We start from the raw sequence: 12,768 nt of genomic DNA, 5'->3' as shown, positions 1-12,768 counted from the left end.
ACTGGTTGGTTCAGTTCCTGATAACAGCTGGGAAGAAATTGTCCCTGAGCCTGGAGGCGTGCGCTTCCAAGCTTCTGTCCCACATGCCTGATAGGAGTGGGAAGACAAGGGAGTGACCATGGGGAGACTAGTCTTGTGTTGTTGGTGACCTTATCGAGGCAGCGTGAAGTATGGATGGCTTCGATGGAAGGGAGGTTGGTTTGTGTGATGGTCTGGGCTGTGTCTGCAGCTCTCTGCAATCTCTTGCCGTCTTGGGTGGAGCTCTTCCCCAGACCATGCCGCAACGCATCCCGACAAAATGCTTTCTACGACCCATCTGTAGAAGTCGTTGAGGGTTGTATAAAATCTCCAAAACCTTAACAAAGTCCTTCTTCATTAACATGGCAGCTTGTTTGACCTTTTGATCATTAGTTTAGTCTGATGCAGACCAGTCACAACCTGAAGCACCTACTTAAATCTTTTGTCTCCACAGAGGCCGCTTTAGTTCAACGTTTTGAGGCCCTGGTGATCGTTTGGAGAAGATTTTTGTCCAAAGAGTTTTTTTCTTTACATATGACAGTGGGCTGGATACCTGTAGACTTTGAGAAGCAAGTATAAGGAAGTGGGGAGGGTGAAAATGTAATTGATGTATCTCCCATAAACTGAAACAGGAGCTGACACATTCATCCTACGCTCAACATTAGGAAAATCCCGTATTGCAGACACGTGAATTGTTGCACTAAATGCCGATAACTATATTCTGCACACTCTATCTTTCCCTTCACTCTACCTATTGTACTTGAGTTTGGCTGTACTTGAGATTGCATTTACATATAGTATTATCTGACTTGACTGGGTAGCAACAAACAAAAAAGCTTTTCACTGTACCCCAATGCATATGACAAGAATAAGCCTAAACCTAACTTTTAAGAATTAGTGATATGTTCTGATGTATGATGCCATTCAGAGAGCTAAGGGGAGGGGGAGGGGAGAGAAGGGTTGGTTCACAACAACAGTATCATTTTTTCAGGAACTATTAATCCTCCAATTTCATATCAACGTTTACCATCTGCTGAGGGATGGGCCGCGTAGAAATCCCTCCGTCTCTTCATCTCATCTGCAAAAGAAACAGAATGAGTGCAGAATGTTCAGATCCAAACCACCAAATAACGGCTTAAGATGGCAAACAAAGTGTCAGGAATTTTCCTACCTTTGAAAAGCCCCGGAACTAATTTATAGACTATATCTTGTAATGTTTTGTCAGCCCTGTGGGGAAGAAAAAGGACATGTGGTTGTAAGAAAATGGAAAATAGCTTGCGAAGGTTAGAGCAGATCCATAAAACCAGCTTTGCAATTTTGGAGGAAATTAAATCAAATTATTAACGCGGCTATAGAAGAAAATTTGAGCATTTATTTTCCATGGTTAGATCCCATATACATAATTATCATTCATTAATCATTAGTCAAAATATGACTCCCAACTATTGATTTTAATTCTTAAAAATAAAACACAAAGTGCTGGAGTAACTCAACGGTTCAGGCAGCATCGGCAGAGGGATTGGATAGGCAACATTTTGGGTTCGACCCTTTTCAGAGTGATTCAATCCGGCTGTGGAATTGTCCCAATGCAATACGTCTCCTGTCCATGTCCTCCAGAGATGCTGTCTGGCCCACTGAGTTACTCCAGCACTTTGTGTTCTGCTCAAGTTTCCAGCATCTGCAGTTCCTCGTGCCTCTTTAAAAGTAGAAGTTGGACTGATGACAGGAACAAGCTTTGGAGTTTGCGTTCATTAAAAATGTGATTTCCTCCACAATTAAAATGACCAGAAATATGTACCAATGTTTTGACATAATAAAACATCTGACAATAAATCTCCCCAAACATGGATCCACACGATACCTTGCATCAGAACTCACCTAATGCTAAGAAGGGGTCTAGTTTTGTGCACCTGTACATCACAAATGGGGCAATATTTGTTGGTCTCCAAGTAACGAACGATACAGGTTTTACAAACTGCAAGGGTTTTGACAAAAAAGTGAAGATCATTAGATATGGAAAGTATATTAAATTATTGAAGCACATATAAGTATGATATGCCATTCTATAAACTTGACCATAACAAACTTGACAATAACAGGTACACAATGTCATATAAAGGGACATAATTTTGCTCATAATATACAACACAAGTGTTCAAAGACATACAGGTTTGTAGGTTAATTGGCTTGGTTAAATTGTCCCTAGTGTGTGTAGGGAAGTGTTAATGTGCGGGGATCGCTGGTCGGTGCAGACTCGATGAGCCGAAGGGCCTGTTTCTGCACTATATCTGCAAAACTAAAATTAAAACTAAAACTGTGTACAGCATCGTGGGCTGAAGGGCCCATTCCTCTTTACTCTTCTATAATTTTAAATGACTGATCATTTTCTATTTGTGTTTCGAATCAACTAACTATTTCACTTTTTGTTTTGTCTCGGTTCAATGTAAAAGCCTTCTAACATGTTCATTGAGTGATTGGGGTTCATTTGAACTATTTAAAAAGATACACCTGTCTGGGAGTTTAAGGGAAAGGCACGTCAATATGAATGATATGAAACAATACTTCTAAATATTCAGAAACAGCTAAAGATGTGTTGAGTTCATATCAAGAACACACACAGAGGCTCAACGCCTCTTGCCCAGAGTCAGGGAATCGAGGACCAGAGGACATAGGATTAAGGTGAAGGGAAAAAGATTTAATAGGAATCTGAGGGGTAACTTTTTCACACAAAGGATGGTTGGTGTATGGAACGAGCTGTCAGAGGAGGCAGGGACTATTGCAACATTTAAGAAACAATTCGACAGGTAGGTCTGGTTTCAAGGGATGTAGGCCAAACGCAGGCAGGTAGGACTAGTGTAGATGGGACATGTTAGTCGGTGCAGGCAAGTTGAGCCGACAGGTCTGTTTCCACGCTGTATGACTTTATGGCCCATTCAAAGGGAAAAAAACTGCAATAATCAAAGCCCGAAATGGTAGGATGGGGCTGAAGCCCAGTGTTTAGATGTTGGAATGGTTTTTTAAAATCATTTAATGGTTCGAAATAAAGAATTAATAATAATAATAATAATAAAATTCTATTAGAATAATTTTCCAACTCCGGTGGTAATTACACTTTTTTTTTTTCGCTCCTAATTTTCTTTACCTATTTTTAGGATGTTCGAAAATTGAATAAAATAAACACTTAAGAAATGAGTAAATTTATGTTTTTTGCTCATGTGACAAAATTAATTATATATGAAATTATACACAAGGGAGAATAAGACGAAAATTATCCCAAAAAAAACATAAGAAAATGTAGTCGAGGGTGAATGAAATTTTGTGATTAAAGACTCAGGGGGTGAGCGGCACTGAAATAGTTTAAGATGCACTGGCTTGGAGTGACTGGGAACATATTCTAAGCCACTGCTCGACATACTGATGTCGCCTGTCATTAATATTCAGCATGAAATGTGGCCACATGGAAAGTCTTCCTTGTGGCAATCAGTGAACTCAATCCGGTTACAAATTGTGGCACGCCGCCATGACAACCCGGCGCAAGACACCAAGCTGGAGTTTGCACACAGAGAGACAGAGACTTGTTGCATTCAGATAAAGTTAGTAAAAACCTTCTTCTAACGTTGCTTTCACCGTTTGCAAAATTCGCCTCGACTTGCAAAGAGAAACATAGTTGGCAACGCGCAATAGATTATGCATTCCTGTGTATTTTCAAGTCTTTTGTATGATGGGCAATTGGTTTTGCACGGATTTTATAGAGCTGGTGAAACAACTGGTAAACAAGACTGTGGCGCAGCTGGTGGAGCTGCTGCCTCGCGGCGGCGTCAGAGACACGAGTTCGATCCTGACCTCGGATGTTGTCTGCGTGCACGTTCCCCCTGTGACGGCGTGGGGTTTAGGTGGATCCCAAAGTCGTGCGAGGCTGCAGGTTAATTGTCCCTCTATAACTTGCCCCTATTGTGCAGGGAGTTGATGAGCAAGTGGGATAACATAGAACCAGTGTGAACGGGTGATCGGTGGTCGGCGTGGTCTCGGCGGCCTGAAGCGCTTGTTTCCATGCCGTGTGTCTCTAAAATGTACTAAACTAAACTAAACACGCCGTCTTTTTGCGTCTATCTTAAGCTAAACCCATGGTTCAATTAGCCCATACATTAGTCGACTTGATCTCTGTGCTTGCTAACAATAAACGTTTTAAAATGAACTAACACACAAAATATCCCAACGCACAAAAGACATATCTGTGTATTGAAATTTTCCTAGGTTGGAAAGCTTTATAATTGCGTTTATATCCGTGCACCCTTCAAAACCGTGAGGTGTTTCATTCGGAGATATATATATATATAGAACGCAGTGAATGATAGATGCTTGCAAAAGTGTCTTGGGTGGGACGAGAAGGTGAGAGATGGCAGGAATCAAAATAGTTTTCCTCCACACACACACACACACACACACACACACATATCGTGGCTTCATGGCATTCCAGAGAGTTCGGTGACAAGTCGAGAACTTGAATATTCACGTGAGAATTGTAAGCAAGTCGCGAGTGATCGAGTGAGTCTACACACACACAGTGCAGTGCATAGCGTGGGGATGAGAAGGTGCTTTATCTGGAGAACGGGCCCAGGTGGCAGTGTTTAGGTTGTCGCAATTTAACCGTTGTCCGCTATTTTAATGTATATTCTTGGGCATCTGTGAGTTATTTCAAAACCTGTAATTTAATTTTACGATTGCGATTATTTAAGGACTTGCAATGAGGTTGTGAGATTGTAGCCCAGGTCTGTGTTTACAGGGTCAGGTTTGACAGGAGCATAAAATTGATTGTTTCAGCAAAGGTGTTGGTTCAGGAAGAAAAAAAACCAACAGACGTTTGACATTGATCATAGGTGCAGAACAAAATCTAGGACTTGTCTGTGTATTAATCATCTAGAATATTATTGCCACGCGGCAGCAAATCTATGGCAATCTAATTATGTGCAGAATAAGCTTTAGATGCATTGAAAAGTAAAGCTATTGAACAGGATAACTTTGAGTCGAACATCCTTAAATGATGGAAATGGATGTTGATATTAAACAGTCTCAATTAATGGTCTACAACTAACATCTCAAACTAGAGCCAATAATCTTCAAAGGTCGTTTGGATTATACGATTCAATTTATTTGTCTGATTTCTCGGATGGTTTTGATACTCAATCTAAGTCAGTGACGATAAGTTGTTGGAGTCCAAATGTTCATGCATAAAGTAGAATTATTCTTGAGTTTGGCTTCATTGTATTTATGTATAGTATTATCTGATTTAATTAGATAGCATGAAAAACAAATATTTTTTTAAATCACAGGTAGAAGCTGGAGTAACTCAGCGGGACAGGCAGCATCACTGGAGAGAAGGAAGGGGTGACGTTTCGGGTGGAGACCCTTCTTCAGACCCGAAACTTTTCTCCGGAGATGCTGCCTGTCCCGCTGAGTTACTCCAGCTTTTTGTCTCAATAGACAATGGACAATAGGTGCAGGAGTAGGCCATTCGGCCCTTCGAGCCAGCACCGCCATTCAATGTGATCATGGCTGATCATCCCCAATCAGTACCCCGTTCCTGCCTTCTCCCCATATCCCCTGACTCCGCTATTTTTAAGAGCCCTATCTAGCTCTCTCTTGAAAGCATCCAGAGAACCTGCCTCCACCTGAGGCAGAGAATTCCACAGACTCACCGCTTTCTATGAGAAAAAGTGTTTCCTCGTCTCCGTCCTAAATGTCTTACTCCTTATTCTTAAACTGTGTGGCCCCTGGTTCTGGACTCCCCCAACATCGGGAACATGTTTCCTGCCTCTAGCGTGTCCAAACCCTTAACAATCTTAACCGTCTCTATCTTCGGTTGAAACCAACACCTGCAGTTCCTTCCTGCTCGTTTCAATTGCACCTCGGCACATGTGACAATAATAAGCCTAACCCTTGTGGCACGGTTTTGTTTTCACTATCTCGACAAATCGCTTCCCATCGATTACTGGGATAAACAAATACTCTTATTTGATTCCAGACAGATCTTAAATAACAAATAAATGTAACAGTGCATGAATGAACGGTCAACTAAATTATGTAACAAAATGGCCGGGTTCCAATGTGAAAATCTGCACTCAGTTAAGAATTTCATTTAAAATGCGATTTCATACCAACAATTTATAGGGAAATTTTATCTTGAAAATCCCAACTGCAATGTAAATTTAAACTCTGCAAGTGGACAGAATGATATCCAGTCTCAGTGATATCATGAAATTTAACTATTTCAATGAATATGTGTGATAACAAATACCAACTGACGGTCTGCTGGTGATTGGGGACAACTTTGTGGTGACAGTTTTGCACGTGTCTGTAATGTTCACATTGGCCAGACTTGAAGGGGGAGAGGCGCTTGTTACCTTGCTGGGGGGGGGGGGTGGTAGGTGAGAAGGTGAGATTTACCAGGGCTTTAGCAGAATGGAGGGATTATGCGGACTTCAACAAGAAGCCGAACAAAGCTCCAGCTGTTCCAACGCGTCACAATAGCCGTCCGATCGTGTTGCAGCTTGTGTTTTTTTCCTCTCCCTACCTCGACGGAGGTTTCGAGGGTCCGTTCGCGGACGCGGGGGTGAGTTTCGGGTGATGGCGGAAAGTCAATGATAATGGAGTGTTGTTGCACCTATGGTGGCGGAGCTCTGCACTTGTGAAACTCCCAGAATGGGTGTTTGGCGGCCCATTGGGTACAATACTGCTCAGATGAATGGGGTACCGAGGAGACGGACTGAAGCTCTGTGCAGCCAACGCCAAGCCTCTGTGGGGGACGACCACAGGCGAGGGTCCTTCCGCTGCTGGACATGGTGGTGGGGGTGGGGGTGGAGACGCCCCTCAAAATAAGAGAAGGGATTTCACGCCAGTGGAAGGGTTGTGGGGTAAAATTGTGATTTGGGGAGTGAATTCAGTATTGAATATAGCCACCAAGCATGTCGGGTGGAGTTTTTTTTAGTACGGTATCTGTATTGTAAATATTTATTACTTGAATAAAATCTATTTTGAAACATTTTTTTTAAAAGCGCGCGAGCTCCCGAGCCCCACCAGTTTCATGCGTCACGGTGATGTTTAAAATATGTTGAGTCACCAACAAAGACACCTCGTGATGTTAAGGAGGCAATCAGGTGAACTACTGGGGCTTTCGGCAAAAAAGAAAGGTATCCAGCAACATAATTCCCCGTGCCGTTGAGTTATTTCGGATTGACTAATGTTACCATTCGAAAACCTAAATAAGCCAGACGTTTTTTTAATCTATTAGTTCTGTAAAATAAATAAAATCTCATAACGTTGTACATTTCTCAGTGAGGCTCCCTCGCTTAATTGTCATTCTCTGTGAAGAGAATTTCTTCAAAAGAACAACACACACACAATACAAAGGCACAGTATCTTAAGGTAGCATGCACTGGGATTGCAGACACACTTATACATACGATTCATAACTTGAGATTTCAAGGGTGAAACTGCTTCAAAAACGAAAACGACTTGTTTATCTTCAGAAATGCACCTAACGTCACAAGACAATTGACTGAGGTTGGAATGATTTAAACATATAAAATGCATGCTTAAAATGAACTCACATGAGTGTAGGCATTCTATGATAGTTGTGGCGTCTATAAAATATCCCCCGCACAGGGCACACATCAGATGAGGGTTCAGCTCTGTGATTTTGATACGAGTAGTTCTGTGCATGTTAAATGCAGGGGACTCTGGAGAGATAAGAAAGCAACTTACATTGACGCATTGGGTCAGGGGCGATGCTGTCCGTGTACAAGTCTCGTATCAATATTCAGAGGAAGTCCATTAAGTCAAGTCAAGTCACATTTATTTATATAGCACATTAAAAAAAAACAACTCTCGTTGGCCAAAGTGCTTTACATTTGTTATAAGAATAGTCTAAACAAACAAACTACATACATATATACATAGAGCCCTCGCTCAGTGGACGTCAGGAAAGGCTTGGGAGTATAGATAAGATTTTAGTCTTGACTTAAAGGTGTCGATGGAGGGGGCAGTTCTGATGGGAAGGGGGATGCTGTTCCACAGTCTAGGAGCTGCAACCGCAAAGGCGTTGTCGCCCCTAAGCTTATGCCTAGACCGCGGGATATTCAGCAGCCCCAAGTCGGCCGATCTGAAGGACCTGGAGGTGGAGTGGTGGGTGAGAAGACTTTTAATGTAGGAGGGGGCAAGCCCATTGAGGGCTTTGTAGACGTGGAGGAGGATCTTGAAATGTATACGGAACCGCACAGGGAGCCAGTGGAGAGAGGTCAGGATCGGGGTGATGTGGCCCCTGTTTCGGGTGCCCGTCAGGAGTCTCCTGAAGTCGCCTCCCGCAACAATAAGAGTTTAAAGAAAGCTCTCGACCCAAAACATCGCCTGAAGAAGGGTCTCGAACCCCCCAAACGTCACCTATCCGTGTTCTCCAGAGATGTTGAAGATAGACACAAAATGCTGGAGTAACTCAGACTGAGGAAGGGTCTCGACCCGAAACGTCACCCATTCCTTCTCTCCAGAGATGCTGCCTGACCCGTTGAGTTACTCCAGCGTTTTGTGTCTATCGTCAGTGTAAACCTGCATCTGCAATTTCTTCCTCCAGAGAGTCTGGCTGTGAAGTCCTTCAAATAGAAGATAGACACAAATTGCTGGAGTAACTCAGCGGGTGAGGCAGCATCTAACTCAGCGCTCCATAGATGCTGCCTCACCCGCTGAGTTTCTCCAGCATTTTTGTCTACCTAAAATGTAGTCGGAGACAGTGAAGATTGGTCGGGGAACTGGGAGGGGGAGGGGGGGGGGGGGGGGTGGAAAGAAAGAGAAAGCAATGGTTACTTGAAGTTAGAGAAGTCCGTGTTCATACATGAGGTAATATGAGGTGCTGTTCCTGAAATACATTTTCAAAGTTCTTGAAATAGATGAACGAAATTACGTCTTTGTTGTGCGTGGGGGGAAGCATGTACACAAGACAGGCTTGGGATATAGCGAGGTGAGAGAGAAACTAGAAATGTTTTAACACGCGAGAATATTGCAATGCCCTAAAATGAAGTAGATAGACACAAAAATGTTGGAGTAACTCGGCGGGTCAGGCAGCACCTCTGGAGATAAAGGGTGGGCGACATTTCGGGTGGGTTCCTTTAATAAAAGCGTTGTAATCATTTGGCGGACCAGGCAACATCTGGTGGAAGAGAAGTGGGTAATGTTTCAGGTGAGTTTCACCACGCTTCACAATGACATGGATATAACACCCGTTATCGCTGGAAGCTAAATTAACGCAATCGGGCAACGTCCACTGTAATGCCCCTGTCCCACTTAGGAAACCTGAACGGAAAGATCTGGAGACTTTGCGCCCCACCCAAGGTTTCCGGGCGGTTCCCGGAGGTTCCCGGAGGGGTTTTGTCAGTCTCCCTACCTGCTTCCACTACCTGCAACCTCCAGCAACTACCTGCAACCTCCGGGAACCGCACGGAAACCTTGGGTGGGGCTCAAAGTCTCCAGAGGTTTCCGTTCAGGTTTCCTAAGTGGGACAGGGGCAGACGTGATAGAAACTGCGTTGATACTGTATATCTCTCTGCTCACCGCGAGTTTAACAACAGAATGGGGATCATTCATTTCATAATTCAAACCCTTCCCTGGGACTCAATATTGTTAGCGAGACACGGGTACATTTGGCATTCCCTGGTTGAATCGCCCCTCCCAACCCAAACCACCCCCCTCCCCGGGTACCTTCCCTTGCAACCGCAGGAGATGCAACACCTGTCCCTATACCTCCTCCCTCGACTCCGTCCAACGACCCCGGCAGTCCTTTCAGGTGAGGCTTACACCTCCTCCAACCTCATCTACTGTATCCGTTGTTCAAGGTGTTGGACTCTTACACATCGGCGAGACCAAACGCAGACTGGGCGATCGTTTCGCGGAACACCTTCGCTCAGCCCGCCTGGACCTACCTGATCTCCCGGTTGCTGGACACTTTTAATTCTCCTTCCCATTCCCACACTGACCTCTCTGTCCTCGGTCTCCTCCATTGTCGGAGTGAGGCTAAACGCAAATTGGAGGAACGGCGTCTCATATATAGACAAAAGTGCTGGAGAAACTCAGCGGGTGCAGCAGCATCAATGGAGCGAAGGAAATAGGCAACGTTGCCTATTACCTCCGCTCCATGCAAAGAGTTGAACAATCTCCACTATAGGAAATAGGCAACGTTTCGGGCCGAAACCCTTCCGGGTTTCGTCCCGAAACGTTGCCTATTTCCTTCGCTCCATAGATGCTGCTGCACCCGCTGAGTTTCTCCGGCACTTTTGTCTACCTTCGATTTTCCAGCATCTGCAGTTCCTTCTTAAGCATCTCATATATATCGCTCGGGCAGCTTATAACCCACGGGTATGAATATTGATTTCTCTAAGTAACCCCGGCATTCCCTGTCTCTCCACCCCTCCCCCACCCAAGATATACAGCTTCTCATTCTCACCTAGCTACAGCTGACAGTGACCTGTTTCCTTTATCATTGTTTCCCCCCCCCCCCCCCAGCTTTAATTAATATGTTCTATATCTCTCTCCATCATCGTCTATGTCTCTCGTTTCCCTTTCTCGTGATTCAGTCTGAAGAAGGGTCTCGACCCGAAACGTCACCCATTCCTTTTCTCCAGAGATGTTGCCAGTCCAGCTGAGTTACTCCAGCATGTTGTGTCTATCTTCATTTGGCATTCCACTGTACAGTGGAATTGAACGTATTTCAGCCGGCATAATTATATTTTAACAGAATTAGAGAATAGATCTGGTTTAGGAGAATAAAAATCGCGTCCAATCCCGCTCAGATTTAATGAAATGCGGTGTACAGTATCTCTGGAACTCTCTGCCACAGATGGTAGTTGAGGCCAGTTCATTGGCTATATTTAAGAGGGAGTTAGATGTGGCCCTTGTGGCTAAAGGGATCAGGGGGTATGGAGAGAAGGCAGGTACAGGATACTGAGTTGGATGATCAGCCATGATCATATTGAATGGCGGTGCAGGCTCGGAGGGCCGAATGGCCTACTCCTGCACCTATTTTCTATGTTTCTATGTTTCTATGTTACAGTATCAAGCTTTCTGGGTGCAGAGATTTCTATCTATTTTATGAGATGTCAATTGCTGATTGCCGCTAGTTGGGTGGGGGGATATCCGTAATATTTAGTTTAAAAAAACATGATACTGATGAATCCTGAAAAACGAATATTTCATAAATTTACCACAAGGTTTGTTAAGTATGTATTTGTAATTGATCCCCCCCCCCCCCCATTTGTTTGTGTTTGTACAATTGGGCTGGGGGTGAGGGGGGGGGAGGGGGGGATATATGGGGGGGTGACCTGGCAGTAGGTAACCGGGCCGCCAGACTTCCCTCAAACGCTAACACTTTTGTCATGTCTGGTGCTTCCCATTCGCTAAATATCCTCGCTTTACCTCAAATGTGTCTGTAGATATAGACGCGGTTACCAGGCAACTGAGTAGAAACAGCAGTGTGTGAGTGAGTGAGTGTGCGTTACCCACTCCTGTACTTAAGCACGTTTCTCAAACACTGCATTACATCAGCCACTCCGCAAAGTTGTACATGCTGAAAACATCCCTCGACTGCTTTCTGCTCTTCTCCCATGCACGCACTGGCCCTCCAGCCACCAGCTCATTCGTTCTAAGAGCAGAATTTAGCCGTTCGGACCTCCAATTCCACTCCGCCATTCAATCATGGCTGATCTATCTTTCCTTCTCAACCCTATATCCCGCCTTCTCGCCATCACCCCTGACACCCGTCAAAACCCGATCATCGTCGCTTGGAAAGGAAATAAACGCATGAAGAATTTCTACCCGATACGTCACCCGTTCCTTCTCTCCAGAGACGCTGCCTGTCCCGCTGAGTCACTCCAGCATTTTGTGTCTCTCTTCAGTGTAAACCGCCAACTAACTGCAGTCGCTTCCGACACATTTGATAGCTGTCCACTTTCAACACTTGACCGGGCAATATATTTTGCCGTCGGGGTCGTTCTAACTGTAACCCCAAAACCATTCATTCTGACGTTATTCGCGTGGATCATTCGTTCACAGATGATCGCGCCCCCCTGGTTTGTTCAGAGATAGACAATTGGGGGGTGGGAGATTGCAACCTTCACGTGGTCCGCCCTGTTTCGACGAATGCAGTCAACCTGACGTGCACAATCAAATAAGATCAAATAGAACACGTTGCCCTACAACTTCAGGCTGTGCACGCCATACGCAAGGAGGAGAAGAAGAAGATAGACAAATTATTGATTAGGGCGGGTGTCGAGGGTTATGGGGAGAAGGCAGGAAAATTGGATTAGGAGGCAGAGATCAGCCATGATTGAATGGCGGAGGAGACTCGATGGGCCGAACGGCCTAACTCTGCTCCTATAACTTGTGAACTTGTATTCAGCAGCGCTTCAGCCCTGAGCGCCACCGGAGCAAAGATGCACAGAGTGCTGGAGTAACTCAGCGGGTCAGGCAGCATCTCTGGAGATAGACACAGAATGCTGGAGTAAGTCAGCGGGTCAGGCAGCATCTCTGGAGATAGACACAGAATGCTGGAGTAAGTCAGCGGGTCAGGCAGCATCTCTGGAGATAGACACAGAATGCTGGAGTATGTCAGCGGGACTTCTCTGACAGCATCTCTGAAGAGAAAAAATGGGCGACGTTTCGGGTCGAGATCCTTCTTCAGACTGAAATGCACGGAAAAAGTCACTTTTCGGG

The 12,768-nt window shown here is 44.6% G+C and overlaps 1 protein-coding gene across 3 annotated transcripts in view; it reads right to left on the bottom strand.

Annotated features, from left to right (window-relative positions):
- pcgf2 (polycomb group ring finger 2) overlaps window positions 1–12,768 on the bottom strand; it is a 41,892-nt gene that overhangs the window by 16,381 nt on the left and 12,743 nt on the right. For all 3 annotated transcript variants that reach the window (XM_033034887.1, XM_033034888.1, XM_033034889.1), the window contains 4 exons: window positions 7,626–7,754; window positions 1,897–1,993; window positions 1,190–1,245; window positions 1,046–1,096 (listed from right to left, as the gene is read on the bottom strand). In XM_033034887.1, the coding sequence (XP_032890778.1) occupies window positions 1,046–1,096; window positions 1,190–1,245; window positions 1,897–1,993; window positions 7,626–7,754 (333 nt within the window). The remainder of the gene's footprint in view (window positions 1–1,045; window positions 1,097–1,189; window positions 1,246–1,896; window positions 1,994–7,625; window positions 7,755–12,768) is intronic.

Source organism: Amblyraja radiata, chromosome 16 (assembly GCF_010909765.2).
Source record: "Amblyraja radiata isolate CabotCenter1 chromosome 16, sAmbRad1.1.pri, whole genome shotgun sequence".
Classification (NCBI taxonomy): Eukaryota; Metazoa; Chordata; class Chondrichthyes; order Rajiformes; family Rajidae; genus Amblyraja; species Amblyraja radiata.
Note: the sequence above shows the minus strand (reverse complement) of the source record. Positions and strands in the feature narration are given on the sequence as shown.